The sequence below is a fragment of the Camelus bactrianus genome, chromosome 35 (genome assembly GCF_048773025.1).
Source record: "Camelus bactrianus isolate YW-2024 breed Bactrian camel chromosome 35, ASM4877302v1, whole genome shotgun sequence".
In the NCBI taxonomy this organism is placed as follows: domain Eukaryota; kingdom Metazoa; phylum Chordata; class Mammalia; order Artiodactyla; family Camelidae; genus Camelus; species Camelus bactrianus.
The window spans coordinates 15,127,959-15,145,683 of NC_133573.1; the positions used below are offsets into that span (position 1 = coordinate 15,127,959).

The following is a 17,725-nucleotide window of genomic DNA, read 5'->3' on the forward strand; positions in this document are numbered from 1 at the left end:
CTTTGTGATGGCGGCCCTAGGAAACTAACACAGAGGAGATAGAGGGGGTTTTCAAAAATTAAAACTTCTTACAGAAATAAAAATTGTTACATGTGCTTATACCACATAGTTGATTCAGTGAATGCCAGTTGAAGTCGAATGGTTTAAATCCGGGGAGGTCTACTGTGACTGCTTAGAACAAACCGAGTCTAAAAGGTGGACAGTGGGACGATTTGCTGATGACTTTGTTGTTCTTGCAACACAGAGCACAATCAAAATAAGCAACAGCACAGAGATACTAAGAACATTCCTACTGTATCATAATACCACCGTGTGTGTAGAAGTTAAGTCCAAGACTTGTTATTGTCAAGAGACACTAGTATCAGGCCACATTTGCATGTGGGTTCTGGCCAACAACCCTAAGTAATAGAGAACATATAGACAATGCCAAAAGGCAGCATGTCAGGCAGATGGTGTTGAGGGGACAAGGTGGGGTAGAACTTAACACCACAAGCAGAGTTGTGCCATGTGTACTCTGGCCATTCTGGACTTGCTGTTGAATTAAACATCCCCAGGGAGCATCATTTGGACCTTACTAAGCTCCCAAATGAGTTTAAATGTTTCAATGCTTTTAACTTTTCATGCTAAAAAAATCAACCTTTGAATGCCATCAGAGTTCTGAAGGAGAAAATCTGCTTTATTTGAGGAAAGGAACATTAGATCCTAGTGAGGTACTGTCTTTGCCTTCATGGATAGCAGCCAAAGGTTTTCATGTTTGGGCTGTTCTCAAGGGTAGCAGGTTGCTGTGGAAATCTACAAGTATGGTGTGTGAGTATAGTGCAACTTCCACAGAGGAAGTGTGCAAAGTGGGAGGGAATTCTACATTGTTGCAGAATTCTGCAGAGTGGTGTTATTTCATTTTGCCCACTGTAGGCACCCAGCTCTCAACTCAACCTTTAGAATGTATTGACAATTTAAATGTCCACATGTAACATGGCTGGATGTGACGAATGTTTCAGCAGAATTTGTTAAGAAGACTGAGCGCTCACTGGATACATCCACCTACAAAGCATGTTACTACTCAACAAGATATGGTAAGAATTCTTTTTTCCCCCTACTATTAGCATGCCCAGGCTTTAACCAGGGGGGGCTGTCCCATTATCAATCATCCTGGGTGTGCTGTGGGGAAGTCTTGTCCACTCAGATTGTTTGTATTGGGTTGGCACTTTGATCTTCAGCAACAATATTCCTGAATTTATATTTGGTTTTGCATTTTTTCATCTGGGATACATAGACACCTCGAGACCACCCTGAGCTTTTAGCAATGTCTAGGCTTTAAAGTGTAAGTGAAATAGTATCAAGGAAAGGATTCATCCTATTGCTGGCTTTTGGCTATAAGGAAAGCATCCAGGCACTGTGTTCTTTTCATTGGAATTCATGAATGCCAGCCAGAGAAAGTGGCAAGTATTTAAACATCTTTATGACCAATATATTGGTTTATATTGAATGGTTGATAAACATTAGAACTCAAAATTAAATGTGCACATTAAATAGACTGAATCCCCATGAAATACGAATTAAGATTTGAAAACAACTACCAAAATATTTTAAAATGCTGACACAATTACGAAGTATGAAGGAAACAGAATATTTAGGTTAATGCAAATTGATCCAGTGCTCTTAAGAAACACTATATTATCAAGAACTACACAAATCTCCTTGTACGTTGACCCAACAACCTCACTCTTGGGAAATTCATTCATTGAAATAACCAAAAAGAAGCCTCAAATATGACAGTATTTAGTTTAATGCTAATCATATGTGAATCTCTGAACAACTCTTTCCAAAAGAGGGTTAAACAAATGATGATCTACTAATTGAATGAAAGATTGGGTAACCATCATAACAGCATTATATGAATATTACAAATAGGAGTATATATAAAAAAAGTGTGTACCTCTGAGCTTTGTAATAGGAGCAGATTACAAAGGTACATGTTTCCCCATGATCATTACGTGCACATACGTATACTCATTCACTTCAGAACAATTTTTGAGCACTGACTACTTAATGGATGATGGTGTGGTAATAGGTGCAGGAGACACAAAAGTTAAAAGATACAGTTCCTGCTTGCTTGGAGGGTCAGTCCACTGGAAAAGTCTTGAGAACATATGCCACTGGAGGACAGGAAGACCCTTTGATTTGACTGAAAACTCCAGGGAAATCTTCACAAAAAAGTGAAGATTTTTATATGGACAAAATATGAAAGACATATTTTGAGAAATAAATCAGTTGAGAAAATAAATCAGTTGTATAAGTGTACATATTAGAAATGACTTCACGTTTTAAAACACATATGTATGGAGATTTAATTCATGTACCATAAAACTCACCCATTTAAAGTAGTACTTTTTAGTACATTCGTGCAATCATCACCATAATCTAAGATTAGAACGTGTTCATCATCCCAAAGAAGAGTTGTGTCCTTGCTCTTTCAAATTTCTTCCAATGTTTAGTGTTTTTATAATAAAGAATCAGGTGTCAAGACAGAAGTCTTCGATGTTTTTCATTGTGGGAAAGCTTTCTGTTGCTTGGGAAACAAACCACGAAGTATATCATGTCTTTAACTTTTAATTTTATTAGTGACAAGGTAAATAGGTACATGAAATCCTTCACACACATCTATACATGTATTTAAATAAAACAAGAAGAAAGTTCAAATCATTGGGGCTTCAGTGGCAATTAGCCCATGTTGTTTATTTTGTAAAAAATCTCCAAGTTTACAAAACTTGATTTTTTTCCAAGTCTGAAAAACCAGCTGCAGGAATTTCAAAAGGCATATTTGAAATACAGATAGATTCCAAGAGAGACACAGCACATGGTGAATTATGAAAGTGATTGGCTTTATATGATGAGAAGCAGATTCACTCAGTGCTTTGTTAGAACATCCTCCACATGGAGGGAGAACTCAAGAACTGAGGGCTGGAGGGTTCACCTGACCTCAGTTGTGACTCCCTCCCTCCATTTGCTTCCACACCCGAAGTGGTAGAGAGGGCCAGTGTGCGCTGATGGCCCTGTGGGAAATGCCTGTAGGCAGCAGTGCCCACCCCTCTAGAGGGTGCTCCTTTTGGCTGAGACCGTGAAGATGGTGTTGTTTGCCTTTGAAGCCCTCATACCTTGCGCTATTCTGGATCTCAGTTTTGCCCCTGGCATCCCCAGTTTCCTCCAGGTGTCTGAATGACCTGGCTCATGTGGTCCAAGCCCTAAGAGTTCTGTGTCCCTTCACAAAGCTTAGCTTAAAAGGCAACAGGTGCATTTTCTCAGGGATGTCTTATGACTGAAAATCTTGAGGAGCCATTCTCTCTTGGCCAAAAGTCAGGCATGATGACAAGAGCTGGGGCATTACTGGGAGGCAGGGAGACCCATCTGTACAATACGATTGGAGAAACATCCCTCTAATTATATGATAGAGATGGCCACCTCCCTGTAAAACCAATTCTACCCAGACAGCTAACATCAAAGTCTCCCAGAGGCTGGTATGGGACACTCAAACTCTTTGAAACACATAGAGTTCTCACCCACAGTCAGCCACACACACTGGGAACCAGACTTCTGTTCCCAACAGCCTCAAAACCGCTACCATGACAGGATTTAATTCACAAGCAGGCAGAATATGAGCTGTTCAGTGTATTTGTCCATGTGCCTTTCATTTGTCTCCAAAGAAGTTCTGCAGCTGTAGCCAAATGGCTTCTCTCCAGGTTAAGGCATGACCGAAAATTTAGTGCCTGGGAGTTTGGCTCATCTTTCAAATCAAGTGAGATTGTTAAATAGGGATATAAATTTTCCAACTGCTTTGTAAACTTAAGGATTTTGGTCTGCTTGTTCTATCATACTTAATAATACTCAGATATTAATTTAAAAAAACTAATGCCAGTGTAAACATGCTTTTGCTACATAGGTCTATAAAATATTGCACATAAATATAAAATTTGTTCAGCATTTCTTCATTAATAATTTTTCATGATCATTAAAAGGATACAAAATTGTGCAGACTATATAAATTTGGCTGGTCAATTTAACTTAAAAACCATAATGGCACACACAATGATGGATTATTTACAAGAGTTTTAAACATCAAGTTTCTGTGACGGCTAAATTCAAGATAGGAAAATAGCTTAAGTAAAAATTATTTTCCGAAGTTGTATACTATAAAAATTAGCAGTGTAAATGAGTAGTAAAGTTGGAATAGGCAATTCTAAACAAAATCCTTAGGAATCTATTTCCTAGGTTCATCTCACATCTGCCTAACTTTATATTCCCTCCTATTTGTGTTTAACATGTCTTCTCTGTGAGTATAAGTTTGAGGTATAGTAGAAAATATAGATATTTAATCCCAAGATAAATATTGGGGTTGCTTCTTATAGATATTAAAAATAATATGCTTACCCCTATTATTAATTATTTTAGTAATGGACTCTAGAAATTTTATGATTACTACTAAATACCACTCAGATTCGAGAGTCCCTTGAAATTTATACATTGCTAATTATATCAATGGAAATACTAATTTTTTTTTGTAAAAGGAAATAAAATGCAAATTTTTGTAAAGCTTAAATAAGCAGATGTGAGTCCCTGGGAAGTGTGGATAAAAGTAATTTCAGGCAGAATGCAGCAAGGTATTAAATGAAACAGCCTTTTAATACCAATTTGTTTTCCTTCATGCTGTCTAAATCCTGAAGCAGCTCTGTTGAGTGATGTATTCTGCACAAAACTGTTATCTCAGAAGGACATTTGGTGAGTGATTTTGAAAACAAGTGAACCAAATCTTAATTCCCAAATCCTCTAGAGTATCAGCCTAGAGCCATGGAAAATAAATAAATAAATCGTTACCCTCACTTACAAAGACGATCTTTGCTGTTTCCAAAGAACTTTCACAGTACCAACAGCATAGGTTGTCTCCCTGAGCCATAACATTATTAGAAATATTTCTTTTCCAAAGGGAGGTGTCAAATATTCTGATGGATACAGTAGTGTTGAAAGGTTCGGTCCTCAAGCACCTTCTAAATTCTATCCTAATTCAGACATTTCATCTTCGAGACTTCTGTTGGATTTACCTGGAAAGCAACCTCAGTTCCCATACCCATTTCCAAGTGTCTGTCAGAGTGACTCAAGCAAATGACATCTTCCACAATTGTTAACTGCTTCTGCAGCGTTGAGGATGCTTCCTTTCCCCAAAGGATCACTGGGATCTGTGGCAACTTCTCAAACAAAGCACAGTGTAGATGTGATACCTTCCGCAACCCTTCCATTTCTTAGAACACTGGCAGGTACAGGAAAACCTTTTGTGAACCCTCATGAATCTTCTTGTCTTAGAACTGGACCAGTGTTTGAGTTGTTTCTTTTTTTTTTTGTCTTTGGTTTTCCTTTTCATGCATCAGGGGTCTTCTCATTGGTCAATCGTTCCCTGTCGTTCATATCATCTTGGGGGGGTCTTGCTCTGTCAAAGAATCCACACTATGAAAGAGAGAAATGGGCTCTCAAGTTAGGCTGTTTTGGGAATCGGTGCAACCCCTCATTCTAAGTGTTTTCACTTGAGATTTTTTTAAGGAACTTGGAGCTCTGTGAATATAATCTCCTCAATTCTCCAGATTAGGAGGTGAAAGCAGTGTGTTCTTTACCTGCAGGGAGGAATTCATTGCATAGGCATTTTCATGTTCTTCCTGCCATGTCATAGTGGTGGAAAAACATTTCTTTTATATAAACCACTTCTGGACCTTGTAGTATTTTTTGGGATTACAGCAACCTGGCCCAAGACTTCCTACTCTGCTTTTTTGCATGTTTTCTGGAACCAGCAGCAATGCAAACTGCTCGTCTGGGAAAGGAGATTCTTGAAGTGTACTGTAGGCTCTGTCAGGTTGGACTAATGGAAGCATTGAGGAGATGTTTGCAGCATCTCTCTCTGCACTTGGTAGAACTTAAGAGTATATAGAGAAAATTAGATTGGTCCTTTATTTGAACCTAACATCTTAGTGATTCTTCCAAAGATCAATCAGCAACTCAGGGAAGAGGTGATTTTACAATCTTCTTTCTCCTGAATGTCAAATTGGTATTTTGTCTAAGGGAATATGACTTTCCTAGAAACCTAGAACTTTAATTCTTTCTTTGTGTTTATTAGTTTGGAAGCCTACCTTATCAAGTTTGACTTAAAACTGTGGAGTCATCTTTCCTGTGTAGGACTAGTGCAGTATTCTATCATTGGCTACATATTATTGCATCATTTATGGACATAAAGTTACTATGAATAACAGACCAACACAAAAGTCTATTTCTAAAGGTAGGCTATGTAATAGACTGTGTGGGCTCAGGTTGACACAAAACAGCTCATAATGATGACTGTCCTAAGCCATCATTTAACTTAGAAGGCAAAGTTTTTTTCAGTTTATTAAGCAGGTTCCATGTTTATTCAAAATACACTATGATAATGGAGAACCACAGTAATAGCGGTTGATGAAGATGTGACTGGATTAATTGCTCTTACAGTCATGTCATTGTGACATTGTTCCTATTTTGGAATTGAAAGCTCTGAAACTTGGCAGTAGCAATTGCTTTGGGGCCAGAAATTAATGCTTATTATAGACTTTTAGCACAAACTTTAGAAAAACATATTAAAGAGTAAGTTAAGGCTTCTTAATGGAGATGATCAAGTTGGCAAGTTCAGAAACCAAGTACAAGGGAATTATAATATGCATGATCTATCTGGTCTAATTGAAAGACCATGTATCAATTAATTACTATATTAATTACATCTGTGTGGTGCTTCTAAAGAAAAATCTCAAAGTACTGCTGATAGGATTGTGTCAACAAAAAACTTAAGATCTAAATTAATTAAACAAGAAAAAGAAGTCTTCATAAGAACATGACCACCCCAAGCATATTGGAAAGAAGATCACAAGTTTTAGTTAATACAGCCTAACTCTCTTTATGTTTATTTGCAAGAGATATCCCAAGATAAAAGCGACATGAAACACCCTCAGTCTTCTTAAATGTCAGTTACACAAGCACATTAACCTTGCCAAAGCAAACAAGACACAATTTTCCTTTCATGCCCCTTTGTTGGAAATCCCCAAACCATGCCTCTAGCATTGCTTTTTTAAATTCTAGGTATATCCTTCTAAATCCCCTCAGTAGCCTCTCTACACAGAAAGGACAAGAAAGCAAATAAACTTACCTTCCATAAAGCCAACGTCAAAATGGCCAGAACCAGTAATCCAAGAAGTATTGCTAGTATTATTACCCATAGTGGGATTGAGAAGGAAACATTTGGGGTTGCCCAAATGACCGATGTTTTAATCTGAAATGGAAAATAAAGGAAGTGAGCCCTAATTGGAAAATAATTTGGTGAATAAGGCCAACATAAGATTGGGGGTGCTTCTGAAAAGACCGATCACCCCAGGGGAAATTTGAGGATTTACCACACCTGCCCATGGAATCTTGCAAATTTAGCATATTCTCAAGACTCCCAGATTGGGAGGAAGTCTAATTAAAAACATTTGGTGAGTGTTTCTCTTAAACAATCCAGAAACCCTAGAATAGAATTGAGGTGGACTAGGAACCAACAAGCTGGCAAGGAATGATCTTAAATTGGGCTGGAACTTTTATGGCAAAAATGGCTAAAAGGAGATGCTACAAAAAGCCAGAAGCCTGCTCACATACGTTTCTCCACAGACCTGGGCTCACCTCACTGGGAGACAAGCTTGTGAATATCCATGGATTGTTGGATGTGCAGGAAGGGTAGAAATCACCTTATCTAATTTCCCATTTTACAGATGAGAAGATTGAGGAACTCAGCCCAGAGGGGCTAAGTGATTCATACATCTAACTAGTGTCACCATCTCTTTGTCCCTAGGCTCTGTGCTCTATCAATGAATAGTCCATCATTGTTCTGTCAATCACAGCCAGGTAAAGCCAACCATCTTGTATTTTATGAAAGTAACAGCAGTGAGAGAAGTGAATGCTCATTGTCTCACTGTGTTGGAGTGGCCTTCGATCTTAAATCCAATTTTCAGTTGCTATTGGAGCTTATTTCATTCCCCACTATTGCAAGGGAACTTGGAGGAAAACCAGACCTTGCCAGCAGCACTGCACGCTCAGTGCGTGTGAACGACCCCTGTCTCCCAACGTGAGCAGGAGCACTCTCCTGCTACCCATGTGCTGGGACACTGTGCCACTGGAGATATCCCCAAAAAACCTAGGAGAGACCCAGTCCTGCTGCTAACACCTTCCATCAAAGAGAGAAAAATATTCTTGGATCTAAAATGTTACTCACCAAAGCAGGCCTCTTTGGTTTTAGAGAGAAGCAAGCACTGCTTCCGTGAAGCTGGTCCAAGTCTTCCTCATTTTAACTATATTGGTTGGAAGGATCATGAGTCCAGTCCTGACACACACTCAAAATCTTGAGGCCACAATTTTCTAACCCACCAGGAGGAGGGGAAGAACTCATGGTGAAGGTTGGTGGCTTTGGTGTTCTCACTGGCTGGAAACATGAGTGTTTTCATAGTCTGTGCCCTAGTGTTGGGTCCTGCCTCTTCATTTTTTCCCTTGCGCCTTGTTCACTGGATTTAGCACCTTGCCTATGCCTTTCTTAGCCTGTGAAGGTTTTGGTTTTGAATTGCTCCTTCATCTTAGTCCACTTCTTTTGTGCAGCAGACATAATGATGACTTAAGTCACTTGATTCCCCACCCCAAATACCATCTGTATCCAGACTAAACCACATTGATGGTAGAGAGACTGCTAGTGATTCCATATGGTTAGCAACACCAGGACCTTGACACATGCTCCCAGTGAGAAAAAGGCTGGCGTAACCTACTGACCATTATGCTTTCTTCCTTTGCCTGTTAGCTTCCCTGGCCAGTGTTGCCCCTGTCCATCCAACACATCAAGAGGAAATGCAATGTTCCATGACCATGATGAGGTCACATTCACCCTACTTGCCACACTTTGAGGACAGGACACAGGGCACAGATATTGAAGAAATGCATTGGCAAGGACTCAAAGCATCACCATGCCACCTGGATTCTTCAGCCTAAGTAATTTTTCCAGGGGACTAGATCACCTGGATCATTTCTGTTTATATCCCTTTCCCTTGGTGAATGACATCTGATAACATGTATGAAATAAGTGCTCAATCCTAACACAAGGTGCTCAGAGAAAGGGAATGGAGTAGTAATGTAAAATGACCCTCATATTACTGGAAGCAGACTGATACAGTTTTAGTAATGAGAATTTCAGAATTTTGCAACTATAGTGGATAGCAGTAACTGTGTACTCACAGGCTGGTCACAATGACCTCAGAGAAAGAAATCTGGAGCTGTGGACAATTCTGAGGTTTCTTGTAAATGTTCCTTCCCCCTAAGTTCTAAGTCTACTGTGGAAACAACAGTTTCAGTCTGTATTTTGTGCATGTGTGAGAGGTAATTAACAAGAAGATAGGCAACAATACTTTTTAAATTTTCCCTCTTCTGATTTATCTAATCGGTATCTGAAATCACCTCCCAATGTTTCATGATAACACAAGAAACAGTCCCAGCTTTGTTAAATAAATAAATAAATAAATAAATAAATAAATAAATAAATAAATAAATAAATAAATAAATAAATAAATAAATAAAGTAAAGGAGTTGAAATAAGGGCCATTAGATGATTTAAGTTGTTGATTTAATGAAAAGAAATGGAATGGAAAGAAAATAGTTACTGAGTAGTTTGCTGGATTTCTTTGCCACTTGGCTATCATAGGTTTTGCAATGTCACCAATAAAACTGGTCTCTCTGTAGAAACAAGCAGAAACACTCACTAAGATCGAATGAGAATAGTTGAAGGTTTTTTCATCGCAGTGATGGAAAAGTACAAATAAAACATTAAATTAAGCAGGATATACTTTAATTAAGAGTCCCTAGAAACAAAGAACAGCATTATAAGGACTAATGACAACATCTGTTGGCTTTTTGTCTGTGTTCACTTCCAAAGATTCTGACAGCAATCTTAAAACCATCTGAGGAGTTGAACACCACTGTCCTTACCAGTTCCAAAATTCTGAAATTCCCATCACCAAAACGGTTGTCAGTCTGTTCCCAGTAAGATTATGTTTATTTGAAAAATACTTCATACCCTTTCTCAGAGCACTCTCAATGTAAGGATTATGCATGTCATAGACAGTCACTGTATGTAATTAATGAAGAGGGAGGGTCATAAAGAATTTTAAAGGAAGGCAAAGTCAGTGACATTGCTCCTGCACCTGCATTCTGCTCTCCTTGCCTGCTGTGTTTAGGACTTCCGTGTGGTACTGAGGCTGCCCGATCTTATCTTCCCAACTTCAAGTGGGTGCAGCTGCAGAGATCTTCTGTTGCCCCTGTTGTTTTCCTAAGCTTATCAAGGTTTTTCACTGCACCATCAGGAAGTCGCTAAACTAAGGACAGTAGAAATACAGAACAACAATAGTGCCCCAGAGCATTTCTTCAGATTTCCAGGGCTGAGGAGCTAGATGGCTGCTGCAAGGAAGAGGTGGGTGAATCAAATGTTAACACATTGTTGGAAAAGTCATCTAGGTCTTGGAAAGAGAGGTCTTTCTGAGAACATGTTGCTTAGGGAGTCAGGTGACATATCATGTCTATAAAATGGCAATGGGGCATTCCATCTGCAAGTGGAAACAGGTAAAGCCAAACTTTTTCTGAAACTCAAACTCTGTATAAATTAGAAACTTGAACTCCACAGGCAAGTGTAAGAGGAAAGGACTTAATTGATCACTTTTATAGGACCAATGTTTATTTAAATTTAAATTTGTATTAATCCAGTGGAAGCCCCAGGATGGTTGGGGGAAGGTGGCCAAGAAATAAAATGTCGAGAAATACCCAAACTTTGTTATTCCTAATATTTATATTTGGCAGCTCATTTTGACAAGCCCACAAGTAGCTTAGATTATAAAAAAAAACCATTGGACAATAAATAATAAGAGAAATAGGTGTTAATTTCTGGAGTTTCTAATGACCAAACTCCAATTTATAGTAAGAATTTTTCATTCATTTCCAATGAGATTTATTAAACACCCTATGTTTCTGAAGCTCTGTAGGTATTATCATGAGCTCCTATCTGGAACCCTCTGTAACTCTGCTGTAGATCAGTGCTGTCCAATAGAAATATAATGCAAGGCACACGTTTCATTTAAAATTTTATAGTAGTCATATAAAAAAAAAAGTAAAAAGAAACATGGGGCATCAATTTTAATAATATATTGTATTTAACCCTAAATATCAAAATTATCATTTCAACATGTAATTGATATAAAAATATTCATAAAATATTTTACATTTTCTTCTTTTTTTTTAACTGTCTCCAAAGTCCAGTGTGTGTTTTACACTTGCAGCATATAACAACTGCTAGTTTTTCAGTGGTTCAGGTGAAATGTAAACTTACCAAAATATTAAAGTTGCATTTAATGGAGAAAATATCTTATATTGCTACAGCTTTAAAGTTTACATTTAAGCGAGTCGAAACAAAGTAAAACTACTAGTTCACTTCTTCAGTTATTGTACCTTTATTTCAGGTCCTCACCATCCAGGGAAACATGGTGAATGGCTACTTCACTGGACTACACATCTCTAGGGCTTCTGTATCATCTTGTGTTATAGTGTGATTAGCCAAATTCCCCAAGTCCCTTTATCAGATTCATTCTTCAAGAAGGTGGTCCCAAGCCAGCTGATGGGATGTATTTAGGACTAAAGCTTTACTTTAAGAACAGAGATTTTTGATTACTCATTTCAACTGCTTTCGAAAGAAGGTTCATATTGAGTAACTGAGAAAAAGTCAATCTCATGCCAACTAATCAACATTTTTTTAACTGTATCAAGAACCTATAACTATTTAAAGAGATAGTATAAATTTTTAACAATTCACTTAATATAACTATCTGCACTTTTAGTGAGTTCCATGTATTGTAAGTGGTTTAAAGTGATGGGAAGTAGAGAACATTTAATCTTATCTTCATCATGTCATAAATCTTGTTCTTTATTATGGTGGAAAGACCATAAGTAAATCTTTAATATGCCTACATCTTATCATCAACATTTATGATATGTTTTTGTGTATTTTGACAAAATACCAAGGTAGAAGGAAAAAGCTCCCTTGTATTTGCAACTGCAGTTAATCTTGACATCTGTATTTATGTATCACAAAATCTTGTGTAAACATATTTCAGTGGGGTCACAAAAATGTTTTATATAAATGTACCAAGACATCCTACCTCCAGTGCCACTTAGAAGAAAATAATAAAATGAAGTGGACGAACTGAACACATATTTTAACAACATTCAAATAGCCCCTATGCGGATAAGGCGTCCCTATGATAAATTTGAACTTGAGACACTTGTTTAATATTATCCATTTAATAATATCCATTTTAAGATCCTGACGTCTTGCTAACAACTCAAAAAGTCAAATGGACTCACAGTTTATGTGTGAGTTTTTAAATAAGGACATTCTTACAATATTTTATAACTGCCTTTGGACTCATGCCAGACAATATTATTCCCTTCTAGATGTAAATCATGGAATTTGGCTTTAGTCACATGACATATAAATGCCAAAGTGTGTTAATAGGAAAAAAAAAAGTGTTCAGATAACTGAGTAATTTTTTTCCCCGTTGTGTGTAATGATTCCACATTCAGTCAATCCCCTCACATCAAGCACCATTTTCCTCATCCTTGAATATGACAGGTCCCCTGGCAGGAAGAGTTCATTTGTTACAAACACAGACACTGTACAAGTAACAGACAGGGGTGACTGTTCTCATCAATATGGAGAGCTTATTTAGGGCACCAGAAACGGTTGCATTATGACCATATTGAAAAGGAAGCACAAACAGATGCATCATCCCACACAAGGGCCTAGAAAATCTTGTCTCATTATGAAGAAAGGAACCGAGAGACTTTCCCCAGGGGTAGACTATGGATTGGAGCTCTGATGGTCCCCTAACCACCTTTTCCAACTGATTATACCACCTGAAAGCAATTCCCTTCTGCTGGGTTCTTTTCAAGATAAGAATGACAAGACCTTTGAGAGAACTCAGTATAAAAAACATCTGTCACTTCAAGTATGGGCCTCTGAAACCAAAGCTGCAGGGCACAGCTAACTCTCCACTGGCAGCATCTCCTACAGTCAGTCAGGGGTTGGGAGACCTAAAAGGTTTTTCCATGACCTTTACATAAATGAGGTGGTAAATCTTCTACATCAGATGACAAGACTTTTTAAAAGATGCAGTAACGAGGGTGGTTGGGACCAGAGAAGCATGTATCTGATCATTTTGTGGATCTTTGGATAGGAGCTGAGAACAGCAGGCTGTCACCTGTGGCCAGTACAGAAAGACGCAATCCTGTTGATGGACTTGACTGTCACATGTGTTTCTGTTATGGAGCACGTGCACAGAGAAAACAAAGGACCCAGATTTATCTCCCTTAGAGTTACAAGTCTTTGAACCTCCCTCCATGAATGAACATTCTATATTAAAAATCCCAAGCATCCGTTTTTCTAGGTTGAACATAAATCCAAACTACAGCAGACATCTCATGAGAGAAAGAAAGGCAGGCTAAGTGAAGAAAGATGTGGCAGGACTTGCTTTAAATGCCACCAAAGTTTACTGAAGTATTTTGACTATGTGAATCTATGGGCATTTCCAATTGAGTTCCCTGGGCTTTGCCAGGGAAGCTAAGGCATTTGGGGAGGGTTACTCTTAGTGAAACTTGAGACCTGCCTCATTTCAGGTACAATGGTAGAGCTTTTTATACATAATCTTATCAACACTTGGAGGTAAATGCGGTTAACAGGCTCAGCGAAGTATAGTGATTTTCGGAAGGTTTCCAATTAGAGGGGGTGGAACCAGGAGGAAGCCCAAGAGAACTTGTTTTGAAATCTGGGGATTTTCCTCTCTGTGCTGGGGGTTCTCATTCCTAGTGTCACTGCAGGAGAGCCACCTGGAAAGCTTTTATGGCACAATGCCAGGGCCCCACCCCAGACTCACTCAATCCTGATATTTGGAGTGTGGTCTTGGTACGAATAAATCTGTAAAGTCTCACAAATGGTGATTCTTTGCATACTCAGGTTTGAAAATCACTAATCAATGGGTTAATTTAATTTAAACAATTAAGAGTAGATTAGGCTAGAAAAAGTAACTATTAGTTACGTTATAAGACCTACAGTGATGAGAAATTATGATGGTATCCACTTCCACACTGTCCAAAGCAATGCTTCTCAAACATCCAGTACAATACATCTCAAGTGTACATGATGCCCTGGTGATACTGATAAACTGCAGATTCGAACTCAGCAGCTCTTGAGTGAGGCCTGTTTCTGAATTTCTAACAATTCTTAGGTGTGGTTGATGAGGCTGGTCTGCAAAACACATCTCGAGTAACAAGGACCTGGGGACCAGAATCCAAGTTGAGGTTGTAAATATCTATGGCATGACCAAGAGATGAAGGTTTAAATCTTAGTATCATCTTTCGGAGTCCTGGCTGTGGTCACTTTCCCAGCAAAGGCAGAGCTTTGGTGACTGTGCCTGTTGGCCCCCTGTCACCCGTTCTCCCCTCTGCTCCCATGGCCTGGGCAGGTTGTTGAGGATGCCAGCTGTTATGCTGGGACAGATATTTGGGTGTCAGTAATGTTTAACAGCCTCAATTTTAAAAATAACATTTCAGTCTAATGAAGCTAATAGTGTATTTTTATTTCCAGGTAAAAATGACTATTCTTTGTATAGAAAGAAAAGCTGACGGTCCAAGCTCATGTAGCTGATCTGCAGCAATTGTCCCTAACAAAGAGATTCCTCCTTTCCCGCCTCAGTCTCCAGACTGTCTTTAAAATTGCGATAACTATGATTTTATTGTAACAATCATCAGTATCTGGACTTCTTTCAAACAAAATGGCTAAATTGAAAAATGGTATTAGTCCTGCCTTGTGATTTTTTTGGGGAGTAGAAGTTTTACATTGAAGGTTTAAAAATGTGATCCAGTGACACTGAAATTTCCAGACTGAAAAAAGAAAACAGTGATCTAAAGAGGGAAACTTTTCTCAAGTCAATGTAATAAGCACTTAAACTGAGCACACACTAAACAATGACTTAAAAATAATTTCAGTGATGCTATTTGTACCTATGTATTTTAAGATACTCACTGCTATGCTTCCTTCTGGGAGTTTTGCTGGCTGATCTTTATAAGGCATCTTCTTAACTTCAAAGGATACCAGGGATGCAAGAGAATAGGGATTGTTTTTCCTCTGAAAATTTAAAAAAAAAAATTAAATATATTCCATGTAAAGCTCTTAAAACTTATATTGGCAGCCATCCAATTGTTTTCAGTGTTGTTAATTTCCAAAGCAAAATTTCCTCCTTCCTTCTTTTCTGTTTTACTTGTCCCATCTATCTATCCATTCATGATCCATTCATCCTCCATCATCCCTGCATCACCTACCCATCCATCTATCCATCTATCATCCACCCCTCTATCCATCATACATTCAACCATCCATAAATTATCTGTCCATCGTCATCCATCCACCATCTGTCATCCATCCACCCATCATCCATCCATCCATCCATCATCTGTCCAGACGTTCATTCAACCATCCATTCACTTTCTTATTTCTAAAGATAATTTGTCTTATTAACCAAGGACTTGGCACAAAGGTTAAAATAAAAACAGAAAATCAGAGTTCCTAAAAGGAGCAAGTATGGGTACTATTGGTGAAGAACAAAAGGGGGAGACATAGTGGGTTACAAAATTCTTGTAATCAGATAGAAGGAAATATTTTAGGAGAGAGACTGCTGCTAAGTTATAAAGAAATTAGTGACATTTCATTTCATACAGAAGACCCAGAGCAGGATCTCTCAGTCCTGGCACTGTTAGGATTTGGGGTTGGTTAAGGGACTGTCCTGTGCTTTGTAGGACGTTTAGCAGCATCTCTAGCCCCTACCCATTAGGTGCCAGTAGCATCTCTCCCCTAGTTGTGACAATCAAAAATGTCTCTAGTTACTGCCAATGTCCTCTGGGGAATAAAACTCCCTTGGTTAGGAACCACTGATGAAGAGCCATGCTGCATTTTTGATAGAACTTTTCAGCAACAGTTCTTTTTGTTTAATAGGTTCTCATATTAACTGTTGATAAAAGTCAAGGGGAAATATTTAAGAGTAAGTCAAGGAAAACTGTTTCGAGGACTTAAGCATCTGTGGTTCTCCACCATTTAACTTGAGACAGGAATAAGATCTATCCAGTGGTTGGCTGTAACTGGTTCATAATGGCTCTTCAGAGCAGAATATTAAAATTTCAAGAATGTTGAGTACCAGCTGTTAAATAGAGCCATTATTAAAACAAAGTAAATATACATAAACTTTCATAAATTATACTTTTAAGGAAGCAATAAATACTCAAAACACAGTACTTAGCAATCATTTTATTGCATTTGACTATTATCCATGCACCTAGACAGTGGTTTATGAAATATTTACTAGCACTTCACCATCTATAATCCAGTGTTGGGTTTCTTGAGACCAATCAAACAGGTTGGATTGTAGTAAATTATTTAAATATTTTTACAAAATTTTTTCCCACCTGTGCTTGAATTTTTTCTTCCTTCCTTTAACCCCATTTCTTCTGCATGATAAGGACAGGCTAGAGTATGCAAAACTTTTATATACTTGAATTCACTATATCTTTGGCTTTTTTTGTTCTTTCTACCCTGACATTCCAGGATAAGCAACTTTGTTCGTTTGGAAAAAGTCTTTTCTGGTTGTTTTTCTTCTGATGTTCTCTTGTCTCCTGGCATTTCCATTTCAACTGAAAGCTGCATTTTTTGTTTGTTTGTGTGAGAAGGGTTTTTTTTTTTTTTCTTTTAATGTGGAAGTCTTTGCTCATAAAATCTTATGTGTACTCAGTGATTTAAATTTACTTTCCTTACCACCCTGGCTGGTAGACACAGAAGAAACATGACAAATTCTGGTAATGAGATTCTGTGCATAAGGATTATAATCACATACTCAAATGGGTCCAGGCTCCCATACCTTCAAAGAACAAGTTTTCTTTAGTCTCCAAGTTCAACTGAAGAAACATTGATGGAAAATTATTCTCTTGCTCTTGAAGTCATATCTTTGGAAACAAATCATGGGAGAACTGTGTCTCTGTATCAACTCCAGATGGAAAGTTTTTGTCCTACGTGATTCTGCATTTATGAACGTGGAAGTTTCTTAATGAATAAGAGATGTGGCCTGAACTCTAGAATATGGAGAAACATGCTTCTCTGCTGGGATTTTTCTCTCACCTCCTTTCTTTCACCCCTCTGCTCTTAGCCAGTTTGATTTCTCCTCCCATTTTCCACTTATCACCAATCTTTACCTTCATTTCTGAGGGTTCACAAACCACTGTGCTGTGCTGAGCCTCAGACACACCTGGCATCAGGCTCAGAGAAGGTGATTCAGTAAGTCTGGGATGAGACTATAGTTGCCTTATATTGTTTGGAATTTTCACGTTGTTTAACTTTTTATTTGTCTCTCTTATTTTCCTCCCTGACAAGATTATACAAAAAAAGAAAGCACAGAGCTTTGGAATAGAAGGCTTATAACTTCCATAGCACCTAGAAGAGCACACACAGGAGGGCTTCATCAATCCTGGTTGACTGACAGCATGAATGGTGACTGAACACATCAGATGGTTT

At 38.2% G+C, this 17,725-nt stretch overlaps 1 protein-coding gene across 1 annotated transcript in view; it reads right to left on the reverse strand.

Moving 5' to 3' along the window:
- Positions 1-2,594: 2,594 nt before the first annotated feature.
- ITGA8 (integrin subunit alpha 8) overlaps positions 2,595-17,725 on the reverse strand; it is a 172,365-nt gene continuing 157,234 nt past the window's right edge. Inside the window, exons 28-30 of the mRNA XM_074358333.1 lie at positions 15,194-15,295; positions 7,208-7,330; positions 2,595-5,493 (exon numbers count right to left, since the gene is read on the reverse strand). Coding sequence (XP_074214434.1) covers positions 5,407-5,493; positions 7,208-7,330; positions 15,194-15,295 — 312 coding nt within the window. The 3' untranslated portion in view covers positions 2,595-5,406. The remainder of the gene's footprint in view (positions 5,494-7,207; positions 7,331-15,193; positions 15,296-17,725) is intronic.